At 43.0% G+C, this 27,430-nt stretch overlaps 1 protein-coding gene across 2 annotated transcripts in view; it reads right to left on the bottom strand.

Moving 5' to 3' along the window:
* The window catches only part of scarb2b (scavenger receptor class B, member 2b), a 30,725-nt gene extending 5,974 nt beyond the window's left edge, over positions 1-24,751 (bottom strand). The window contains exons 1-10 of one of the 2 annotated variants that reach the window (XM_035523450.2): positions 24,322-24,751; positions 13,814-13,971; positions 12,241-12,388; positions 10,439-10,633; positions 10,225-10,316; positions 9,779-9,898; positions 5,476-5,654; positions 3,001-3,119; positions 1,037-1,110; positions 442-493 (exon numbers count right to left, since the gene is read on the bottom strand). In XM_035523450.2, the coding sequence (XP_035379343.1) occupies positions 442-493; positions 1,037-1,110; positions 3,001-3,119; positions 5,476-5,654; positions 9,779-9,898; positions 10,225-10,316; positions 10,439-10,633; positions 12,241-12,388; positions 13,814-13,971; positions 24,322-24,441 (1,257 nt within the window). In that variant the 5' untranslated portion in view covers positions 24,442-24,751. Of the gene's footprint in view, positions 1-441; positions 494-1,036; positions 1,111-3,000; positions 3,120-5,475; positions 5,655-9,778; positions 9,899-10,224; positions 10,317-10,438; positions 10,634-12,240; positions 12,389-13,709; positions 13,732-13,813; positions 13,972-24,321 lie in introns of those variants that run through there. The other variant, XM_081704364.1, reaches the window with a different exon arrangement.
* Between the last annotated feature and the right edge of the window lie 2,679 nt (positions 24,752-27,430).

The following is a 27,430-nucleotide window of genomic DNA, read 5'->3' as shown; positions in this document are numbered from 1 at the left end:
GAATGATAAGACCCTAATGATATACTCAGGCAACTGCAGCCAGCTGCACTAAGACCTGGTGGTGAGCCCTGCTGGGGATTATACACAGATGTGCAGATTACAGAGATTATACACAGACGTCCAGATTACAGGGATTATGCAGACATCCACATTACAGAGATTATAAACAGACATTCATATTACAGGGATTACACACAGACGTCCAAATTACAGAGATTATACACAGACATCCAAAGCCTCATGCTTCACTGAAGATATTATACACAGACGTCCAGATTAGATATTACACAGACATCCATATTACAGAGATTATACACAGACATCCATAGCCTCATGCTTAAATGAAGGGAGCATACAAAAGCCAGCAGTCTAAATGCAATGGGAGCAGATTTACAGAGCGTCCACTGCCCAATCAACCACAAGACCAATCAGACGTCTTACCTCGTTAAGGAACATGATGGGGAAGATGGTGCCTTTCATGTTCTTTGTCATGCTGTTCACACACAATGGAGTGGTTTTACATCACAGAGCAAATACAGAATAGATGAGAACACACACACCAACACACACCAACACACTCAGCACATACACCAACATACACAGCATACACACACCAACACACAGTGCACACACACCAACACGCACAGCACAGCACACATACCAACACACAGTGCACACACACCAACACACTCAGCACATACACCAACATACACAGCACACACACTCCAACACACACCAACACACACCAACACACACTGAATACACACCAACACACACTGCACACACACCAACACACTCAGCACATACACCAACAAACACCACACATACACACCAACACACACTGCACACACATCAACACACACCACACGCACTTGTTAAAAAGGAACATTTGAGTTTCGAGTAGAATCAAACCTTAATATTTGGCTCTTTCACCTAATTATCTGACACAAGGTCAATGTGTAAACACTGTGGCACAAAGACAGTAAACCACGCAGGTGTCCAGTGTAATACCATGAACAGAACACTCAGTACTCACGGAAAGCCAGTTATCCTTTCAAGCATAATGTTTATCTGGGCTCTTTTACTGGCGCGAACGGGTATGCCAGTAGTCTGTATCACACGCGCACACACACACACACACACACACACACACACACACACTCTAAAATCTGAAAAGAACTTCAAAAGCACAAAAATAATCCCTAGACAATAAAATGTCAAAAAAAAGAAAATGAATAAGAAAAAACCCATAAAAACAAAGGATGACAACACCCCACTGCCAGTCGCTTTGTTGTGCTACTATGCAATCACCACTAGAGGGCATAAAAGGATGCATCACCATCATAGATTAGTGTTGTGTGTTAGATTATAATAACCCTAATATAACCCACACTAATCTAACCCAGACTAATCTAACCCACCCTAATCTAACCCACACTAATCTAACCCACCCTATTCTAACCCACCCTAATCTAACACACCCTAATCTAACTCACACCAATCTAACTCACACTAATCTAACACTCCCTAATCTAATTCACACTAATCTAACTCACACTAATCTAACCCACACTAATCTAACATACTAATTGAACACACAACACTAATCTAACACACAACATTAATCTAATACACAACACTAATCTAACACACAATATTAATCTAACTCACAACACTAATCTAACACACACTAATCTAACTCAAGATAATCTAACCCACACTAATCTAACACTAATCTAACTCACACTAATCTAACCCACACTAATCTAACATACTAATCTTACTAATTGAACACACAACACTAATCTAACTCACACTAATCTAACACACAACACTAATCTAACAAACACTAATCTAACACACACTAATCTAACAAACAACACTAATCTAACACACTAATCGAACATACAACACTAATCTAACAGACAACACTAATCTAACTCACAATAATCTAACACACCCTAATCTAACCCACACTAATCTAACTCACACTAATCTAACACACCCTAATCTAACTCACCCTAATCTAACTCACCCTAATCTAACCCACACTAATCTAACTCACACTAATCTAACCCACATTAATTTAACTCACACTAATCTAAACACACCCTAATCTAACCCACACTAATCTAACACACCCTAATCTAACTCACACTAATCTAACACACTAATCTAACTCACACTAATCAAACACACACTAATCTAACACACAATACTAATCTAACACACATTAATCTAACTCACAACATTAATCTAACAAACAACACTAATCTAACACACTAATCGAACATACAACACTAATCTAACCCACACTAATCTAACCCACACTAATCTAACACACCCTTATCTAACTCACACTAATCTAACTCACACTAATCTAACACACCTTAATCTAACCCACACTAATCTAACTCACACTAATCTAACCCACACTAATCTAACACACACTAATCTAACACACTAATCTAATTTACACTAATCGAACACACAATACTAATCTAACACACAACATTAATCTAACTCACAATATTAATCTAATACACAACACTAATCTAACACACAACATTAATCTAACTCACAACACTAATCTAACACACACTAATCTAACACTAATCTAACTCACAACACTAATCTAACTCACAACACTAATCTAACACACAACACTAATCTAACACACTAATTGAACACACAACACTAATCTAACTCACAACACTAATCTAACACACACTAATCGAACACACAACACTAACTGACAACACTAATCTAACACACAACGCTAATCTAACACACAACACTAATCTAACACACACTAATCTAACACACTAATCTAACACAACACTAATCTAACACACTAATCGAACACACACTAATCTAACACACAACACTAATCTAACTGACAACACTAATCGAACACACAACACTAATCTAACACATCTGTTATTTATCTATAATGGGAGTTTGAATGCTGCTATGCTGAACTTTGACCTTGGTGCTTACCGGGTTCAAGTCCAGGAAGGTCTGGTGCTGATCGTGGACTGGTGTGATTCCCTCGATGGCATCAACATACTTCTTATCACCAAGGTAGAAATGGGGGAAGGACACTATAACAGGAGCTCCTGGAGAAGAGAGAGAGAGAGAGAGAGAGAGAGAGAGAGAGAGAGAGAGAGAGAGAGAGAGAGAGAGAAGAGAGAAGAGAGAGAAGAGAAGAGAGAAGAGAGAGAAGACAAGAGAGAGAAGACAAGAGAAGAGAGAGAAGAGAAGAGAGACAAGAGAAGAGAGACAAGAGAAGAGAGAAGACTGATGGGATGAAAATGAACAACCCTTAGAAACTACAGACCACACACACTTGTTAAAAAGGAACATTTGAGTTTCAAGTAGAACTAAACCTTAATATTTGGCATATCTTCTCTGCAAACAAATGTACTAAAACAAAACCTCATATATAACAAAAATTGTAAGTCAAAATCTAAGGGTTAGGGTTAGGATTAGGGTTAGGGTTAGGGTTAGGGTTAGGGTTTAGGGTTAGGGTTAGGGTTAGGGTTAGGGTTAGGGTTAGGGTTTATGGTTAGGGTTAGGGTTAGGGTTAGGGTTTAGGGTTAGGGTTAGGTTAGGGTTAGGGTTACTGAAACTCAGCCATCATGTGACAATCTTAACACGTGTATTGAAATGAGAGGCACAAAAGCATGTGAGTTTCTCCCCCGCAACTGGCCAACAAATCTTAAAGAAGGGAAGTAAGTAATAATACACACACACACACACACACACACACACAGACACACACAGACATATACAAACACACTCATGCACTCACACTATTATTTTCTGAATTAATTATGCTTGACTAAGCAAGTCTACACGTCTGATGTTAAGGATAAGTTCTGTCAGCGTGGGTTACAGCATCTTAGCATAGATGTCATCAGGGTAAAAGGAGGCACATGTCACTGTGGGTCGTAGGTAACTGAGGGGATGAGTGTCCATGCGTTAGTGGGGCTACTCTGTGTGTGTGTGTGTGTGTGTGTGTGTGTGTGTGTATGTGTGTATTTGGGCGTGTGAGTGTGTGTGCATGCGTGTGAGTGTGTATCCATGTATTGTGTGTGTGTGTGTGTGTGTGTGTATGTGTGTAGTGTGTGTGTGTGTGAGTGTGTATAAGTGCTGAGAGGGCTCTTTAGCTGGACTGTACCAACACACACACTCCAGACACACATCTCAGCAGCACTACGTCCCTGCTAAGCCCAACTGACAGGACAGTACCCTGCCAAGCAGATATATTAACTGAAATGACGGCTGTGTCCCGCTCAGCCTGCTACGACCAGCTACAGTGTTGCTGTGGTTCCATTAGTGTGGCAACAAGAGCAGATAGTTGCAAGGAAGTTAAAGTTCTCACTGTAGCATCTGGTTAAGGGGGATGCGCTCATGTTACTAAAAAGGTCTGAAACCAGCCTAAGAAGTTCTTCAATGGATGTAGGACAACAACAACAACAATAACAAAACAATTTTCATGTGCCTTTTCTAAAAACTCTAGTACACAAAACAGTTAAATAGTTAGAAAAATAAGAAGACATCTCTCTCTCTCACACAAAAACGAGAAGAAGGCACGTGGAGCAGTGACAGTAGAGGAGGACAGAGGTGGAGGGGTGGAGAGAGAGAAAGAGAGAGGTAGAGAGAGAGGTAGAGAGGTGGAGAGGTGGAGAGAGAGAGGTAGAGGTAGAGAGGTAGAGAGAGAGAGAAAGAGAGGTAGATAGAGAGAGGTAGAGAGGTGGAGAGAGAGAGAGGTAGAGGTAGAGAGGTAGAGAGAGAGAGAAAGAGAGGGAGAGAAAGAGAGAGGTAGAGAGAGAGGTAGAGAGGTGGAGAGAGAGAGGTAGAGGTAGAGAGAAAGAGAGAGAGAGAGAAAGAGAGAGGTAGAGAGAGAGAGGTAGAGAGGTGGAGAGAGAGAGGTAGAGGTAGAGAGAAAGAGAAAGAGAGAGGTAGAGGTAGAGAGAAAGAGAGAGGTAGAGAGGTGGAGAGAGAGAAAGAGAGAGGTAGAGAGAGAGAGGTAGAGGTAGAGAGGTGGAGAGAGAGAGGTAGAGGTAGAGAGGTGGAGAGAGAGAAAGAGAGGTAGAGAGAGAGGGGTAGAGGTAGAGAGGTAGAGAGAGAGAGGTGGAGAGAGAGAGGTAGAGGTAGAGGTGGAGAGAGAGAGAGAGGTAGAGTTAAGAGAGTTAAGAGGGGGCCGTAACCCTGTAATCTGGTCACGAGACCAGCTGCAGTTTTCCAGGGGGTTAACACAGAGGATGGAACTGCAATAGTTACAGCAGGAAGTGCATGACCAAGTATTTCAGTACTGGTCTAGGTCAGGGCTCAAGATCAGGGGTCAAGTCTGGAGATATAGCAGCTGCATGGTTAACCCTAACCCTAGTAACACATGATCTTGTCCTGTGGTAGTGGTGTTAGTAACACATGATCTTGTTTGCTCTTTTATAAAGCAGGTGGTACTACCGTCGCGACACGTGGCTACGTTCAGCACACCATCATCCAGGCACTGGTCCTGTGGGAGGCAGAAGCCCTTGTTTTCCGGATTGTTCTTTGGGCTGGCCAACACCTCATGTGGGGGGGTGTATCGGTATGCCGGAATGCCCTTGACCTCCACTTCCTTCTCGAATAGCATGTAGATGGACCTGGAGCGTAGAACATGAGGCCAAACACAGGGTTAACCAGTCACCACGGCCCATGTACCTTAGTCTCACATAATCTAGGTCCAAAAAACACCTAAATAAGAGGCCATTTTGAAATAGTACATAACAGTACATACACATGATGTATTTCACTTAAAAACAAAAGTTCCTGCACATGAGTGTTTACTCTTATTGTGTATTGCTAAATATAAATAATTTCTGAAGAGTTTTAATACAAATGTACGTGTAACAGTGACATTATAAATACTTTCAAATGTCATTGAGATAGTACATAGACTTCAAGCTTCTTTTCATTACTTAATCCCATCCATGTAACAGCTTCTGTGAGTGCAGTTTCATAATCTGCAGATTCCCAAAAGCCCAAAAAAGACCAAAGATGCTTCAGCACCAACATATAGGAGCAGGTCATCTCATCTGCTCCCACAACCACATGCAGCCATGTAGACAAACTGGCCAGTGTTGAGCTTGCCTTCACAGACCGCAAGCGCTGTGCTGGGCCCAAGGTGGGTCTCAGGATGGAGCCCCAGAGTGAGGAGGGGCCAGGGTGGAGACTCATGGTGGAGACCCAGGTTAGAGATTGTTTAATGCAAACCTCTCAGGGATAGGGTTAAGGGTTGGGATTAGGGTGAGGGCTAGCCCCCTCTCAGGGTAAGGCTGAGGGTTTAAGGTTTAGGGTTGAGGTTGGAGTTAGGGTTAGGTGGTTTGCAGTAACTGATACCACCACTGTGTAAATATTCACTGGTGTCTTTTATCTGGATTTGGGAAAGAGATTTTAAAGATGAATAAATATGTATACTAGTGAAGGAACTTTTCTAGACCCTAACCCTAACCCCAATATTAAACCTAAACCCTAATGCGAACTCTAAACCTAAACCCTAACTCTAACCCTAATCCTAACCCTAACCCTAACCCTAACTCTAACCCTAAACATAGTGAAGTAACTTTTCTGAATGGATCTAATTACTACAAACTTGAAAGGTGTTTGGCAGATATAAATGCTTAACCAGTTTTAAAGAATCTGATGATAAAATTTTAATCTGATAATGAAAAAAGTTGCAAAAGAAATCAGTAATATATTCACATCAATAAAACTTTTATTTTTCTCTCAAAAAAAGTACTTTTAATTGCCACTGTGTATGAAAAGTATTAAACAAATAAACCTGCTTCGCCCAAAAGCTTTTTCTACTGTATTGTTTTCAGTGGCCGCACCCACCCTCCCCATCTACCCAAATACTTTTTAGTTTCAGCCCTCTGCAGCCGTCCTGATCCAGCATTTCTACAGTAGCAGACGTCGGTTTTCCTCCTTCGTTCTCCTTGGTTGTCTTCCCACTGATTAGGATATCATTTGGAAAAGGAAGCACGAGGTCTTAGATCTGGACCGACAGCTACTCCCACTTCCCTTTCTAAAAATCAGGGAAAAAGTAAATCACCAAAGAACATGAAGGACAATCACACAAACCCAACATCGCGTGTCACCCCTAACGACCTAGTAGATGAAAGGGTTTTAAAAAACAAAAACAAATAAACTGCAGATGTCAGAGTGGCGAGAGCATGAGCGCATGTTGCTGTACATTCCTTCCGCACTAAACAAAGAAATGATGAAGAGGGGCGTTTTTAGGTCAGGGGTCGCGCCAAAAATATCACCCTCCCACACACCACGATGAAGAGGGGCGTTTTTAGGTCAGGGGTTGCGCCGAAAATATCACCCTCCCACACACCACGATGAAGTATTGTCACAGAGAACATGGGGCACCAGGTGAAGGGTCACACAACGCAGCCAGAGGCCAGCAAAGAACATGAAGGACTGAGCCTTTTACTGCACAATAAACAAAGATAAACAAACAAACAAACAAACCAACTGTATGTAAGTAATGAGAGGACAGTGAAAGGTCCAGTGGAAGCTTTACAAACTCAACAATTTCAACAAGTTTACTGGATGCAGAACCATAAACTCAACATAATATCGTTGTTTATATAATCACACATAATCCTTAACAAACACACTGTAGGTTTATATAATCACACATAATCCTTAATTAACACATTGTGGGTTTATATAATCACACATAATCCTCATTTAACACCCTTGCTGTGGGTTTATCTAATCACACATAATCCTTAATTAACACCCTTGTTGTGGGTTTATATAATCACATAAAATAATTATTTAACACCCATGATGTGGGATTATATAATCATGCATAATCATTATTTAACACCCTTGCTGTGGGTTTATATAATTACACATAATCCTCATTTAACACCCTTGCTGTGGGTTTATATAATCACACAATCATTATTTAACACCCATGATATGGATTATATAATCACACAATCATTATTTAACACCCATGATATGGGATTATATAATCACACATAATCCTCATTTAACACCCTTGTTATGGGATTATATAATCACCCATGCCATGGGCAATACATTAAAACAAGCACTACTACAAATGTAATTGATTTCAATTCTCCAAGGTCTCAGGATTTTTTGAGCACAGTCAGACAGACAGAATGGAGGCCGCCTCAGCAGTCTAACTCTTAACAGCGTTTAAAGTGCCTGTTCCCACAGAAATGGGCTCACCACATATGTGGCCATGTGCGACGCTGGGGAGTACAAGACCCATTGCCTCAATTCAGCATATTTCAATAAGTCAGGGAGAAGCAGAAACGTTGGAACAGATAAATGTGTGGAAACAGAACAGCCATGCTGCCAGTAACCCACACACCCACACACTCCCTTTACACACTCCACACCCAAGAACACACTCCACACTCCCTTTACACACTCCCTTTACACACACCCCAGAACACACTCCACACTCCCTTTACACACTCCACACACTCCATTTATACACATACACACCCCAGAACACACTCCCTTTACACTCCACACTCCCTTTACACTCCACACTCCCTTTACACACTCCACACTCCCTTTACACTCCACACTCCCTTTACACACTCCACACTCCCTTTACATGCCCACACCTCAGAACACACTCCACTCCCTTTACACACTCCACACTCCCTTTACACTCCACACTCCCTTTACACTCCACACTCCCTTTACACACTCCACTCCCTTTACACTCCACACTCCCTTTACACACACACATCCCTTACCCACTCCCTTTACATGCCCACACCTCAGAACACACTCCATACACTCCATTTATACACATACACACCCCAGAACACACTCCCTTTACACTCCACACTCCCTTTACACTCCACACTCCCTTTACACACGCCACACTCCCTTTACACTCCACACTCCCTTTACACACACACACATCCCTTACCCACTCCCTTTACATGCCCACACCTCAGAACACACTCCATACACTCCTATTAACACACTCCACACACCAGAACTCAGCTCTAGATTTTGTTTACCACTATAAGCAGACTCTTATATCAGAAGTAAACAGACCCTGCTGGGGTTCATTTGTTAAGGAGATAAGAGCATTTCCAACACATTCTTGGGGCTTGTGGGCAAGCCCAGATGTCCCTCTGGACCAGATAATATGCTTCACAAAAGCAACAGAAAGAAATAAGAGTGACTGCTAAAAATAAGAGTGACCACGGGAAATACTCCTCAACTCTGGCAAAGGGTCAGAACTGTGTGAAAGGTCGCACATCCCACCAGCAGGACAGCCTCAAGGTCCAGCCAATCAAAATGTTGCACTGCTAAATCGCTGAAATGCTGAAACCCACCACCTTAATGCTGGACTAAAACCCACCACCTTAATGCTGGACTAAAACCCACCACCTTAATGCTGGACTAAAACCCACCACCTTAATGCTGGACTAAAACCCACCACCTTAATGCTGGACTAAAATGACGATATTTCTGGGGATGGCTGGGAGAGCCCAGGCCGACCCACAATGCACTGCAATAGTTTAGTGTGCTCTCGTCTGAGCTGTGTAGAGCCTGAGCAGACCTAACTATGAGATATTTACTGCACAGACACAATTCTCACCTTTGCTGAGCACCTGATTGTTACTGATGCCTCAGGAGCATTTTCTGAGAAGAAATATAGAAGTCTGAGTACAGCTCTGCCCTCCGCTGTTCTGGCCTGGTGCAGCGTGTTTACCTGCATAGGTCTGCTGTAAAGACGTCCAGACGCTCCGTTTTGGTCAGGAAGGGGTGAAAGGCACTACCATCCGTCCCATTGATCATGTTGCTCTGATTGGTGCTCCAAAAGGACATCAGCCTGCAGAAACACAACAACTCCCACTGGGGTCAAACCTGTGACCTCCTAAGTGCAGCAAAGTTCCTGCATGTGTAGCGGCTGGTCTCCTAAGATTCTTGAAATACAACCAGTCAACCAGCTCCAAAGTCAAACACAGCTTACGTGCAACCATTTCCATTCCAATTCTGTCTTATCACATCAGTGCAGGCCTGAGATTGCCTTTTTTTTTTTTTTACATATCCATATTATGCGTTTACACAATAAACACAATAATAGCCCAAGATAACATCTCATAACCTTCCTTCCCAATATTGTATCGATGTGTGATGAAGGTAAAGGGTCATTACTTTTGGCCCTTCCAGGTGTAGATGCGGCCATAGTCCAAGTAGTTGTGTTCGCCAGTGAGGTACACGAACTCTCCATCGTGACTGCCATTTTTCTGAGCACAGAGACAGACCAGTGTACGATACCGTTAGACATCACAGTGTGTTCCGCAGATACACACTCAGCGCTCATGTATGTAACTGGCGTGTAGTGGCTGGATGCAGTTTGAGGACATACGTTGAGCATGAGGCCGAAGTCCTCGGCTACCTCAGGCTTAAAGGTATGCAGGTGTGTTAGCAGCGGGTCCTTGAAGCCCCAGAGCAGCTCATCCACCGTGTGAGTCATGAACATGCCCGTGCCGATTTTCCCCATGAATAAGGATATGGCCGACCTGGTCCAGAAGCTCAAACTCTTCACCTTGTTCATGACCACCTGGAGGCAGGACAGGTCGGAGGAAACAGACAAACACACAAAGAGGCAGGACAGGTAGGAGACCCGAGGAAGCCTGTGGCCCTCACCCCTCTACACTCATAGATGAGGAGTCTTACGTGGAGACTCACACACACACACACACACACACACACACACACACACACACACACACACACACACACACTCACACACACACACACACACACTCACACACACTCACACACACACTCACACACACACTCACACACACTCATAGACGAGGAGTCTTACGTGGAGACTCACACACACACACACACACACACACTCATAGACGAGGAGTCTTACGTGGAGACTCACACACACACACACACTCACACACACACACACACACACACACACATACACACACACTCACACACACACACACACTCACACACACACTCACACACACACACACACACACACACACACTCATAGACGAGGAGTCTTACGTGGAGACTCACACACACACACACACACACACACACACACTCACACACACACTCACACACACTCATAGATGAGGAGTCTTACGTGGAGACTCACACACACACACACACACACACACACACACTCACACACACTCACACACACTCATAGACGAGGAGTCTTACGTGGAGACTCACACACACACACACACACACACACACTCACACACACTCATAGACGAGGAGTCTTACGTGGAGACTCACACACACACACACAAACACACACACTCACACACACTCATAGACAAGGAGTCTTACGTGGAGACTCACACACACACACACACACACACACACACACAGACGAGGAGTCTTACGTGGAGACTCACACACACACACACACACACACACACTCACACACACTCATAGACGAGGAGTCTTACGTGGAGACTCACACACACACACACACACACACACTCACACACACTCATAGACGAGGAGTCTTACGTGGAGACACACACACACACACACACACACACACACATACACACACACTCACACACACTCATAGACGAGGAGTCTTACGTGGAGACTCACACACACACACACACACTCATAGACGAGGAGTCTTACGTGGAGACTCACACACACACACACACTCATAGACGAGGAGTCTTACGTGGAGACTCACACACACACACACACACACACACACACACACACTCACACACACTCATAGACGAGGAGTCTTACGTGGAGACTCACACACACACACACACACACACACACTCACACACACTCATAGACGAGGAGTCTTACGTGGAGACTCACACACACACACACACACACACACACACATACACACACACACTCACACACACTCATAGACGAGGAGTCTTACGTGGAGACACACACACACACACACTCATGCAGACGCACTCACACTCACACAAACACACACACTTACGCACACGCACTCACACATGCACTCACACACACAGACATGCACACGCACACACACACGTGCACTCACTCACACTCACTCACACACGCACTCACAAGCACACACACACACACACACACGCACACGCACGCACACTCACACGCACGCACACTCACGCGCACGCTCACACACACGCACACTCACGCGCATTCTTATCTTACCACTGCAGGGATGTTGACAGTAGTTACGAGGTCGATGCTGGGGTCTCCTGCTGACAGGTCAGGCATGAACACAAACGTCTTTGGGGTCAGCGCAGAAACCTTGGTGCCGTTGTCCACAAAGCTGACGTTGTCTTTGGGCCTGTACTCTCTAGAAATGACATATCCAGTCAGCCTTTAATGTGTGTGGGGACTCTTCACACCATGCACAGTGCCACAGCTTCTTTCATCATTACTGAACACTAACAGTTCAACCAACAATGAAATGAAATAAAAATGTCTCCTCAGCAGCATACCTGTTTAGACTGATCTACATGTAGACTGGCCTACAAGTAGACTGGCCTACATGTAGACTAACCTATATGTAGACTGCCTTACATGTAGACTGGTCTACACATAGACATGCTTACATGTAGACTGGTATATAATGTAGACATGCTTACATGTAGACTGGCCTATATGTAGACTGGTCTATATGAATACTGGCCCACATGTAGACTGGCCCTAAACATAACCCTATACATAACCCTAACCCCTGGGACGAGGGCTAACCCTAATCTTAACCCTAAACTTAACCCTAACCCCTGGGACGAGGGCTAACCCTAATCTTAACCCTAAACTTAACCCTAACCCCTGGGACGAGGGCTAACCTTAACCTTAACTGTAAACTTAACCTTAACCCCTGGGATGAGGTCATGTGCATTAGACTTGGCTGTTCAGTGCAACAGCTGAGGTCGTATCACAGCTGAGGTCGTATCACAGCTGAGGTCGTATCACACCTGAGGTCGTATCACTTTTGTTTGCAGTTCAGTGCTTTCTGTCTGCTTTAAAACTGCCCAAGTGTAAACAAACAAACCTGCATCACACAGAGTTCCTCCAGGTTAGCACTAATCACCTCTGTAGATAAACAGGGTTTGGGGATTTTGTTTAATGTCTGTCACAAAGTCCAAAGTCAGAAAATAGAAATTGTGAGTGTTCATTTTGGGTCAGTGTTCATTGTGAAAATGGTTGCCAGTTCATACCAGAACCACGTGAAGGGAAAAGCATGCCAACAGGCACTAGGGTGTCATGTGTGCCTTTTGTCTGACGCGAGTCTGCTAGGCATCAGCAGGAAAACTATTTCATATGCAGTCACTCTTTCAAAACCTTTCAAACTTCAAACAACAGTGCAAGTGTTCATCTGACATTTATTCAACCCAGTCCTCATAACCGGCTTAGGATCAGGGTTAAGTTTAGGTTTAAGACCAGACTGATGAACACTGGGGTTAGGGTTAGGATCAGGGTTTGGACAAGGCTGATCTAACACCCGATATTTTTTAAATATCATAGATATTGTCAGTACCAGTATATCGCTATACCCCTAGTTTAGACTTGATCTAGGACCATCACGCATGCAGAAATGCAAATCATTATCGCCCATGTCTGAAGCAGCACAATTTCCATACCGTGCGTGTGTGTGTTAGATAGCATACCTGTATGTGTAGGGGCCCATGTGTGTGTGTGTGTGTGTGTTAGATAGCATACCTGTATGTGTAGGGGCCCATGTGTGTGTGTGTGTGTGTGTTAGATAGCATACCTGTATGTGTAGGGGCCCATGTGTGTGACACGAGGTTTGGCTCCACCCAGGAACTCTTGTGGATTTGTGACATTGAAGAAGAAGAACTCCATGTAGACAGGGGGAGGAGGGTTCTTCCACGTGTTGAACACCCTACTGCTTTCAGTCAGGGTGATCTCCTACACACACACACACACACACACACACACACACAGACACACACACATACACACACACACACACGCACACACACACACAGACACACACACATACACACACACACACACACACACACACGCACGCACACAGGCACACGCACACGCACACAGACACACACACACACGCACACGCACACAGACACGCACACAAACACACACACACATACACACACACACACACACACACACATACGCACACACACACGCACACATACACACGCGCACACACACACCCATACGCACATACACACGCGCACACACACGCGCACACACACACACACGCACATACACACACAGACACACACAAATACACACACACACAGACACACACACACACACACGCACAGACACACACAGACACACACACACACGCACACGCACACAGACACGCACACACACACACACACACACATACACACACACACACATACACATACGCACAAACACACACGCATACACGCACACACACACACGCACACACACACACACACGCACACATACACACACGCACACACACACACGCACACACACACACACACGCACACATACACACACGCACACACACACACGCACACACACACACGCACACACACGCACGCACATTGTTGAGTCAAGGCTGGCCCTCAGTCTCATTCTGTTCCTTTTGTAACATTCTGCTGATTAAACTGTATAAAACACTGAACAGAACCAAAGTCACATTATAATTTAACAAACCATTGAAATGCATCAAATGTATGTAATATGAAATTATATTTGATATGTTTTTTTCTGTACAGAAATCATAGTCTCAGCCCACTAAAAGTTCATGAACTGAGTTTGTGACAGAAGTCTAGGAGTGTCTGAGGCACCACTCGGAAGACTCCAGGGTGTAGCTGCAGTGTACTGGAGCTGTTCATGTAGTTAAAACCGTAGTGTAATACACAAGTTTCCAGAGAAACACCACGTTTCCCTCAAAGCATTCATCAGCTGAGCGAGCAAAATAACTGCAACATAGAAGTCCAAAAGGTCCTGTTTCTCTGGACGCCTCGAACACACTGCAGAGTTTACTAAAGACCCTCACTGCTCACACACAGACACACGCAAAACCCACACTAAGTAGATAATCATGTGATCACGGTAGCCCATGGTGACATTCCAGGTAACGCATAGCAACTTCATTTCCTAGTAGCAGTAGCAAATGATCCAAACATTATAGACAGTGGGCAAGATTAGCCAATGACAGAATATGATATTAAACCTCTATTAGTGCTGCTTTAGTCATTAGCCAATGACAGAGTATGATATTAAAACTCTACTAGTGCTGCTTTAGTCATTAGTGAATGCCAGAGCATGATATTAAAACTCTACTAGTGCTGCTTTAGTCATTAGCCAATGACAGAGCATGATATTAAAACTCTACTAGTGCTGCTTTAGTCATTAGTGAATGCCAGAGCATGATATTAAAACTCTACTAGTGCTGCTTTAGTCATTAGCCAATGACAGAGCATGATATTAAAACTCTACTAGTGCTGCTTTAGTCATTAGCCAATGACAGAGTATGATATTAAAACTCTACTAGTGCTGCTTTAGTCATTAGCCAATGACAGAGCATGATATTAAAACTCTACTAGTGCTGCTTTAGTCATTAGCCAATAACAGAGTATGATATTAAAACTCTACTAGTGCTGCTTTAGTCATTAGCCAATGACAGAGTATGATATTAAAACTCTACTAGTGCTGCTTTAGTCATTAGCCAATGACAGAGTATGATATTAAAACTCTACTAGTGCTGCTTTAGTCATTAGCCAATGACAGAGCATGATATTAAAACTCTACTAGTGCTGCTTTATTTAGTCATTAGCCAATGACAGAGCATGATATTAAAACTCTACTAGTGCTGCTTTAGTCATTAGCCAATGACAGAGCATGATATTAAAACTCTACTAGTGCTGCTTTAGTCATTAGCCAATGACAGAGCATGATATTAAAACTCTACTAGTGCTGCTTTAGTCACTAGCCAATGACAGAGCATGATATTAAAACTCTACTAGTGCTGCTTTAGTCATTAGCCAATGACAGAGTATGATATTAAAACTCTACTAGTGCTGCTTTAGTCATTAGTGAATGCCAGAGCATGATATTAAAACTCTACTAGTGCTGCTTTAGTCATTAGCCAATGACAGAGCATGATATTAAAACTCTACTAGTGCTGCTTTATTTAATCATTAGCCAATGACAGAGCATGATATTAAAACTCTACTAGTGCTGCTTTAGTCATTAGCCAATGACAGAGCATGATATTAAAACTCTACTAGTGCTGCTTTAGTCATTAGCCAATGACAGAGCATGATATTAAAACTCTACTAGTGCTGCTTTAGTCACTAGCCAATGACAGAGCATGATATTAAAACTCTACTAGTGCTGCTTTAGTCATTAGCCAATGACAGAGCATGATATTAAAACTCTACTAGTGCTGCTTTAGTCATTAGCCAATAACAGAGTATGATATTAAAACTCTACTAGTGCTGCTTTAGTCATTAGCCAATGACAGAGTATGATATTAAAACTCTACTAGTGCTGCTTTAGTCATTAGCCAATGACAGAGTATGATATTAAAACTCTACTAGTGCTGCTTTAGTCACTAGCCAATGACAGAGCATGATATTAAAACTCTACTAGTGCTGCTTTAGTCATTAGCCAATGACAGAGCATGATATTAAAACTCTACTAGTGCTGCTTTAGTCATTAGCCAATGACAGAGCATGATATTAAAACTCTACTAGTGCTGCTTTATTTAGTCATTAGCCAATGACAGAGCATGATATTAAAACTCTACTAGTGCTGCTTTAGTCATTAGCCAATAACAGAGTATGATATTAAAACTCTACTAGTGCTGCTTTAGTCATTAGCCAATGACAGAGTATGATATTAAAACTCTACTAGTGCTGCTTTAGTCACTAGCCAATGACAGAGCATGATATTAAAACTCTACTAGTGCTGCTTTAGTCATTAGCCAATGACAGAGCATGATATTAAAACTCTACTAGTGCTGCTTTAGTCATTAGCCAATAACAGAGTATGATATTAAAACTCTACTAGTGCTGCTTTAGTCATTAGCCAATGACAGAGCATGATATTAAAACTCTACTAGTGCTGCTTTAGTCATTAGCTAATGACAGAGCATGATATTAAAACTCTACTAGTGCTGCTTTAGTCATTAGCCAATGACAGAGCATGATATTAAAACTCTACTAGTGCTGCTTTAGTCATTAGCCAATGACAGAGCATGATATTAAAACTCTACTAGTGCTGCTTTAGTCATTAGCCAATGACAGAGCATGATATTAAAACTCTACTAGTGCTGCTTTAGTCATTAGCCAATGACAGAGCATGATATTAAAACTCTACTAATGCTGCTTTAGTCATTAGCCAATGACAGAGCATGATATTAAAACTCTACTAGTGCTGCTTTATTTAGTCATTATAAGGTAAGTCGGCCTCACAACTGTACTTCCTGCCTTCCCTCACTGACATGTATCATACATGTGTGTCCATGAAGAAGCAACACAGTTCACTAACAAAGTACCAGACCAGGGTGTGTCCAACACAGTCACACTAACAAAGTACCAGACCAGGGTGTGTCCAACACAGTCACACTAACAAAGTACCAGACCAGGGTGTGTCCAACACAGTCACACTAACAAAGTACCAGACCAGAGTGTGTCCAACACAGTCACACTAACAAAGTACCAGACCAGGGTGTGTCCAACACAGTTCACTAACAAAGTACCAGACCAGGGTGTGTCCAACACAGTCACACTAACAAAGTACCAGACCAGGGTGTGTCCAACACAGTCACACTAACAAAGTACCAGACCAGGGTGTGTCCAACACAGTCTCACTAACAAAGTACCAGACCAGGGTGTGTCCAACACAGTTCACTAACAAAGTACCAGACCAGGGTGTGTCCAACACAGTTCACTAACAAAGTACCAGACCAGGGTGTGTCCAACACAGTCTCACTAACAAAGTACCAGACCAGAGTGTGTCCAACACAGTCACACTAACAAAGTACCAGACCAGGGTGTGTCCAACACAGTCTCACTAACAAAGTACCAGACCAGAGTGTGTCCAACACAGTTCAAATGTAAATGTAAATGTAAATGTAAATGTAAATGTAGACAACAGCACAGTATGCAAAAGGCACAAGCAACAGAGTCAGGAAAGAGAGAGAGAGAGGGAGAGAGAGAGAGAGAGGGAGAGAGAGAGAGAGAGAGGGAGAGAGAGAGAGAGAGAGAGAGAGAGAGAGGGAGAGAGAGAGAGGGAGAGAGAAAGAGAGAGATAAGAAAGAGGTAAAAAGAGAGAAAAGCAACAGAGAATGAGACAGACCTCAGCGAGGGGAGAGGTGGAAGATGCCCCTCCCCTACTCACGACCAGTAAATAACACAGCATCTCGTGTGGATGCATTTAACCAATTTAACCAGTAACCAAAGGCTACGAATAAGCACTTAAAAGCTAGAATTAGGCCAATAGTGCAAAGTTTGAAGAGTGTTGTGACGCTCGACACCTGTTGTGGTTCCCCCTGTGTGAAATAGGCCAGAGTCACCTGGGTAACAGGAACCAACCAGAAAAGAACTCTGTAAAAGCTTTCAGATTCAGTTCAAATAAACATTTGTAACGTTAAAAATCTTTCAGAAAGTTATTCAGGGCTGAGCCTATTGTCCCAGCAGCTGGAATGTTGTGTCCAGATAACACTGGACATTAGGCACACACTGAAGGACAGGCCAACTCGGCTTTTGGTAACAATTCCTGTCATCTGTAAACAACTGTTTACCCTTCTTCTCTCATTGCTTCTTGATTTTTCTACATTCTCTCCAGTGAGTGGCAGAGAAATTTCAACCAGCATGTCACTGGGTTAGGACATCACTCAGAGAGTCACTGGGTTAGGACATCACTCAGACAGTCACTGGGTTAGGACATCACTCAGAGAGTCACTGGGTTAGGACATCACTCAGACAGTCACTGAGTTAGGACATCACTCAGACAGTCACTGAGTTAGGACATCACTCAGACAGTCAGTGGACATGTGTTAGGATGTCTCTGAAGTCCCTGATTGAGAAGCAATGGATGTATTTCAGTGGCTCCAGAGTGGGATAGGGATGATATACTGGTAAATGATGAGATGATATACTGGTATAATGACAAGATGATATACTGGTAAATGAGATTATGAGATGATATACTGGTAAATGATGAGATGATATACTGGTAAATGATGAGATGATATACTGGTAAATGAGATTATGAGATGATATACTGGTATAATGAGATGATATACTGGTAAATGAGATTATGAGATGATATACTGGTAAATGATGAGATGATATATTGGTAATTGTGGTTCAGTTCCTGAACTCATCCTGCCTAGCACCCACCACAAAAAATAATGTGAACTTACAACTCAGATATGATCACTGATTTCATTTGCAGTGTTTTACTTTATACTGACTAACACTGATTTAATATATAGTCCTTCTAATCACAGGCTTACCTGGGAGAGACGGAGAAAGGGACAATACCAGTGAATACCACAATACCAGTGAAGCGAAAGGAGATACCAGTGTTCCCATAATACCAGTGAAGCAAAAGGAGATACCAGTGTTACCATAATACCAATGAAGCGAAAGGAGATACCAGTGTTACCATAATACCAATGAAGTGAAAGGAGATACCAGTGTCCATCACTATATGGCCTCTTACACCTCAGACCTTCACAGCTTTATCAAACACTGATACTGGGCAGGACGTGAAGGGCAGGACGTGGTTTAACAGACCTTAATAGACTATGTGTGCCGGCTAACTGGTGACTATACAATTACAGAACTACAGAACTATAAAACTACAAAACTATACAACTACAAATCTACAAATTACAGAACAATACAACTACAGATATAAAACTACAAAACAGAACTCCAAACTACAGAACTATACAACTAGAAATCTACAGAATTATTCAACTATAGAACTATACAACTACAAAACTACAGAACTATACTAGAAAACTACAAAACTTTACAACTACAAGTCTATACAATTATATATTGTATATATAGTCATTCAAGTCATATATGTTTTTCCTCTCCTTGACATCATGCCTTGAGTTCCACAAAAATGTCTAAATCTAGATTTTTTGCAGATCTAGGTTTATTGGATCTGTTGGTTTGAATGACTGAAGGACTGATTGGGAAAACGAAAAGACTTGGTGGTCTGCCATGTGCTTCTGCCTCTGCTAAGTCTGCGTCCAGTATATCTGACAGTCACATTCAGATGCTGAATAACAAAAAGTGAACGCATATAGCAACGTGCATTGTGAGCTTGTCTCACTCAGTCACACACACACACACACACATCACTGAGGCAAACCAGAAAATCTCTATTCACACTATTGTACTTACTAAACACTCACCACCATTCCTGAGAGTAACCAGGGCAACACTGTGACACTCCCCCTCATGCTCCTGTCTCTTATAAACTCACCACACAAAACCTGTTAACTAGTCATTTTTGTAATGTAACCTTATTCACTCAGTAAAATCAGGTAAATCCACTCTAAAGAGGCATAGGAAGGACAAACATTTTGATATTCTTAAAACACCAAACTCATGATCACAGTTGACTTGTGCAAGTTTATCAGAAAGTATCACATGTTTAGCACCACAGTTGCAAAGCATTTCAGTTACCATAACCAGACAAAAAAGTTCATTATAGAAAAGACCTCTTGGGTTAGTGTGTGAGTGAAACTGAGAGAGAGAGAGAGAGATGTGTTTGAGATATTTGTGTGCAAGAGAGAGAGGTGTGTGAGACAGAGAGAGATATGTGAGATGTGTGTGTGAGAGAGAGAAAGATGTGAATCCATCAATGTATCAATGTCTTATTGAAAAACAGCTACTGTAAGCACTGATGTCTCTCACTTGCCCCGTCTAGACACCCTGCCATAGAGCCCTGAAAAACCTTCCACAACTCCTACTCTCCAAATGAAGAAAATCACAGAACTCTCATGCTCCCAGTGAAGAAAATCCCAGAATTCTGACTCCCCCTATAAAAAAAACCAACAGAATTCCCATTCCCCACAGGAACGGAGATCAGCTCTTCTTTTCTAGCGATGTTCTGATGATTTTGATCTCTACATGGATGTACATTTTTCACTCTCCTGCTTTTCAAGAGGAACCAGATCTTTCTTTGTTTACTGTTAAAGTAGCCACAGGTACAACATCAGTGAGCAGTAACGGGTCCAATCAGTAAGGTTCCAGTTAAAGAGCCCAGAGATATATCTGCACTAACCCTAATAACCCCCTACTAACCCTACCCCTACTTACCCTACCCCTACTAACCCCCTACTAACCCTACCCCTACTTACCCTACCTCTACTTACCCTACCCCTACTAACCCCCTACTAAGCCTACCCCTACTAACCCTAATCCTACTAACACTAACCCAACTAACCCCCTATTAACTCTAACCCTACTAACCTTAACCCTAATAAACTATCCCTACTAACCCTAAACCTACTAACCCTATTAACCCTACTAACCCGAACCTTACTAACACTAACCCCTGACTAACCCCGCCCTACTAAACCTACTAGTTCTACTAACCCTAACCTTACTAACCCTACTAACACTAACCCTACTAACACTACTAACCCTAACCCTACTAACACTAACCCTACTAACCCTAACCCTACTAACTCTAACACTACTAACTCTACTAACACTACTAACTCTAACCCTACTAACACTAACCCTACTAACTCTACTAACACTACTAACCCTAACCCTACTAACCCTAACCCTACTAACACTACTAACCCTAACTCTAGTAACACTACTAACCCTAACCCTACTAACCCTAACCCTACTAACACTACTAACCCTACTAACCCTAACCCTACTAACTCTACTAACACTACTAACCCTAACCCTAATAACACTACTAACCCTACTAACACTAACCCTACTAGCTATACTAACACTATTAACTGTAACCCTACTAACACTAACCTTACTAACACTACTAACCCTAACCCTACTAACACTAACCCTACTAACCCTACTAACACTAAACCTACTAACACTACTAACACTACTAACCCTAACCCTACTAACACTAACCCTACTAACTCTAACACTACTAACCCTAACCCTACTAACCCTAACCCTACTAACACTAACCCTACTAACACTATTTACCCTAACCCTACTAACACGAACTCTACTAACACTACTAACCCTACTAACTCTACTAACCCTACTAACACTAACCCTACTAACACTACTAACACTAACCCTACTAACTCTAACACTACTAACTCTAACACTACTAACTCTAACACTACTAACCCTAACCCTACTAACACTACTAACCCTACTAACACTAACCCTACTAACTCTACTAACACTAACACTACTAACACTAACTCTACTAACACTAACCCTACTAACTCTACTAACACTACTAACTCTAATACTACTAACCCTAACCCTACTAACACTACTAACCCTACTAACCCTAAGCCTACTAACCCTACTAACACTAACCCTACTAACCCTAACCTTACTAACACTACTAACCCTACTAACCCTAACCCTACTAACCCTACTAACTCTACTAACCCTACTAACACTAACCCTACTAACTCTACTAACCCTACTAACTCTAACCCTACTAACATTAACCCTACTAACACTAACCCTACTAACTCTAACCCTACTAACACTAACCCTACTAACACTAACCCTACTAACACTAACCCTACTAACACTACTAACACTAACCCTACTAACACTAACCCTACTAACTCTACTAACACTACTAACTCTAACCCTACTAACACTAACCCTACTAACTCTACTAACACGAACACTACTAACACTCACCCTACTAACACTAACCCTACTAACTCTACTAACACTACTAACACTAACCCTACTAACTCTAGCAACTCTTTTGAGCCTCAAATTATTTCACAGGAGTAGACCAGACTGACACAGTGACCAGTGTCAGTGAACAGAGTGCATCTGTACTCAAGGGTATCAGTCAAGAGTAGCCTGCCTAAAAACAAATTTATACTCCCTCATTCAATCCTAGTAGTAGAGAGTGTACTACCCCTACTACCCCGGTGTATCAGAGAGTAGGGAGTGTACTACCCCTACTACCCTGGTGTATCAGAGAGTAGGGAGTGTACTACCCCTACTACCCTGGTGTATCAGAGAGTAGGGAGTGTACTACCCCTACTACCCTGGTGTATCAGAGAGTAGGGAGTGTACTACCCCTACTACCCTGGTGTATCAGAGAGTAGGGAGTGTACTACCCCTACTACCCTGGTGTATCAGAGAGTAGGGAGTGTACTACCCCTACTACCCTGGTGTATCAGAGAGTAGGGAGTGTACTACCACTTTTCACTGGTGTATCAGACGCCACAAATATACAAGCTCACTTGGGGACTTCATGAAAGTTGTGTTACTCTGATCAGTATGACTAGATTTTTACTAGTCCTATTTATACTTATAGTTATGTTTATACATAGATTTGTACTTATAGTTATATTTATATTTATAGTTCTTAGATGTAACGCGTTCTGTTATTACTTAGTTATGACATGCTGTTAAACCTGGACTGTGTGGCCGTTGCCGTCTGAGGCGCTGCTGGAGACTGGCCTTAAACAGCCTAAGTGGTGTTAGTCCGAGTTAGAGTAACATCCTGGAGCTGTGGGCAGAGTGAGCACAGCACTAGAAACTTATACACACATACTCACACACACTCTCTCTCTCTCTCTCTCACACACACACACTCACTCTCTCTCACACACACACACACACACTCTCTCTCTCACACACACACTCTCTCTCACACACTCTCACACACTCACTCTTTCACACACTCACACTCACACACTCTGTCTCAACACTCTCTCACAGACACACTCACTCTCACACTCTGTCACACTCTTTCACACACTCACAAACACTCTCACACACACTCTTGTCTCAACACACTCTCTCACACACACACACTCACTCTCTCTCACACACTCTCTTTCACACACTCTCTAACAGACACAGACACACACACACTCTCTCTCTCTCTCTCTCTCTCTCTCTCTGCTCGTGGGAGGGACTCAGCACGCGCACCTGCAGCAGCGGAGAGCCGTTAGCAGGACGACGAGCGCGAGGGATGGGTGTTAGTGCACGCTGGGTTACCAGAGCTGTGTCTGGAACCAGTTCATCATTCACCAGTTCAAACAAGCAAACGTGACGACGCGAGACGTACCTTCTTGAGCCGACTGTGAATCAGAGTTCTAAAGGCGCCTGCGAACAGTAACGCGCCGCCCGCGAGGATGAGAACGACGCTGACCGCCGCTGTCGCGTAACCCACGCACGCGCGCGCCATGGTCAATGTGGACCCAAACTACGTGGAGTGGGATCCGCGTGCCTGCCGAGTTCACGAGCAACACGTAGGCGGCTGCTCCGTCGCTTTCTCGAGACCACTCTTCTGATATTCTTCCAACGATGGTGTCACGTGAACGTGAACTAAATGATTTACTCTGAAGTTCCTCGCGTGACTGTGAGGTTTCAGGTCTTGTATGCGCGCGTGTCTGCGCAGTCGAGCCTGGTCTCCGCACGAGCGCGGCGATGAATGAACGGAGTGCTGTGGGCTCGCGCATGGAAGCTAAAACTGCGCGTGCCTCTGCGCGTTTGCAGCCAACTTCAAGGTCAGGCAGTGGCGGGCGCCGGATCTGATTGGACGACAAACGGGAGCAGACCCCACAGCACGTGGGACAGAACGAGGGCGAAAGCGTGTGGTAACTCTCATACAGCGCGTGAGTCTGAGTAGTTGGCGAAAACGTGCTCCTAAAATGGCGCCTTTGAAAACCCTTTTAACAGTTTTTTTTTTAATGGAAAACACCAACATGGCAAAACATGTATGCATTTAACCTAAAATACTATAAAAAGTAACAAGAATTCCATGTGTATTCCAGAAGGTTCTTGTGAGATGGCTCGGTTGGGTCCCATACCACACTCCATCTCTAACATACGCTCTTCCAGTAGCATTACTTCACCCTCAGTCGTTTTTGTTTAGGTTGGATCATTGTCTTGGGCAATCTAAGGTTTTTTATTACTGCATATATTTTCTTTTGGAAAGCGAGATGCTGAGTTGTAGGTGTCTTTACTTTACTTAGATGTAATTAAGATATAGAATTTTGGCATTTCTGACATACTTTAACAAAACACATTTATGAGAAGAGGATCACTGCATTGCACAAGCAGAAACGCCTCCAGATGTGTCATTGCACTGTAACAGTCATTAGGGCTTTCAAAAGCTCAGAGTTGTTTAAAAAGCAACTGCTGACCACATGTTGGGGATTAGGTAACATTCATACAGCTGCAGTTTGATGTCAGTCTTCAGGAGGCAGAAGATCTTGAGTTCAGTAGAAAGGACTGCTAGCCAGACGAGGGTTGAACCCTAACCCCTAACTCTAACCTATAACCCTAACACTAACCCCAACCCCATTCCCTAACCCCTAACCCCTAATGCAGATAGAACCAATACATACAGGACAGGCAAAAGGAAAAATGGGACAACATTCCAAACCAATACGCAAGAGGAGCAGTCCGAATGAGCAACCAAGTCAGACAATATGATAACAGGACACAAAACAGGAGAGCGCACACATGGTACACACACGCTAGACATGAGCAGGGAACTCTAGCATAGAGGGGAACAGGTGAATACATTTAATAATGTAGCTGTAGTTGGTGGGTTGGCGGGGGGACGTTGGGAAACTAAGTCCGAGGTGGAGGAGAGCCTGATGTTAGGATTTGCAGGGAGCATGACGAATAAAAAAAAGCTCACTGAAGTTCAGTTGCATTGCAACATAAGTCATCATATGTTAACATATTTAACATAAGTCTTACTCTGGTGTTTAAGAAACATTCAGTTGCATTGCCATGACTAGCAACCACTGCTCATAATTACAATTGTGACCAAGAGACATTATTGTAAGAGAGACAGTACTAATATCTCATTCTCCCAGCTTTCTGCCAGGCAAACAAAGTAAAAAGCCCTGGATACAATACATCAGGTAATGAGCAGCTCTCAGCTGCTCAAAAGGACAAGGAGAATATGTGGTGAGGTTCCTGAGAGACATTCCTGAGCTGGGTGACACTTACGTTTTCATTTGCACTGAGCACTTCCACGACCTAAACTTGGACAAACCGCTGGTGTTCAGCTCACAATACACACAGTCTTACAACACAACCGGTTTGAGTGTACACACCGGGGACCGTAAGGCCAAATTCCTTGGCCATTCATTTATAGTAATTATTTTTTTTTATATTGGTCCAGATTCATTAATAATATTTATTTTTTATTCATTTTTAACTGTTAGCAAAATGTGACTCAAAAAATGAAAGGCAGGAATTTTCAGGTGTTTCAAGTTTAACTTCAGCTATTTTAAAGAGTTCTAATAGGTGTTTTAAAAAGTTAGTAAAATATCAGACATATTAAGTGACTGGATACATGCCCATGTGTGACCATCAGAGCAAGTTGGTTCAGATTCCCACAGACTGCAGAGTGGTTCACTCTCAACTCCATGCTAACTACTTCTGATCCAAGTTCACTATGCACAGGCGGTAGATCAGAACAAAAACTGTTTCTTGCCGCGAGGCAGCTAAGAGGCACCAAAACACACACACACACTTACGCACATGCACGCAAACTGTGAGTAAAATTTTCCAGTGAGTCTGATAACTGTAGGACTCTATGTCAGTTTGACATGGAGCTGGTTTTCTAAAACCCCTGTGTGTACATGGTAAGAGTAGAGTCTAGAACAGTGGACTAGTCTAGAACAGCGGACTAGTCTACAATAGCGGACTAGTCTAGAACAACGGACTAGATCTCACTTTATCCCAATAAACAAAATTATGTATTTCAGCTTGTGCATTGTAATTTACTTTATCCTTCCTATTTAAATCAAGTGTCTTTTATACTTTTATTTGTAAAGACCCTTTAATTTCGCTGTGTATGAAACATACTGTGTAAATAAACTTGTTTTGCAAAGCCTTGCTGAGAATCTAATTAGTAGTAGGGATACTGTGGATCCTAACAGATCTGACGTGGTTGGAGTGAGGGAGGTAGGGAGTGAGGGTTGGAGTGAGGGAGGTAGGGAGTGAGGGTTGGAGTGAGGGAGGTAGTGAGCGAGGGTTGGAGTGAGGGAGGTAGGGAGTGAGGGTTGGGGTAGGGAGGTAGGGAGTGAGGATTGGAGTGAGGGACGGTTGGGGTAGGGAGGTAGGGAGTGAGGGTTGGGGTAGGGAGGTAGGGAGTGAGGGTTGGGGGTAGGGAGTGAGGTAGTGAGCGAGGGTTGGAGTGAGGGAGGTAG

This window comes from Electrophorus electricus, chromosome 21 (assembly GCF_041902795.1).
Source record: "Electrophorus electricus isolate QZ-2024a chromosome 21, ASM4190279v1, whole genome shotgun sequence".
NCBI lineage: Eukaryota > Metazoa > Chordata > Actinopteri > Gymnotiformes > Gymnotidae > Electrophorus > Electrophorus electricus.
This window is presented reverse-complemented; position numbering and strand designations above follow the sequence as displayed.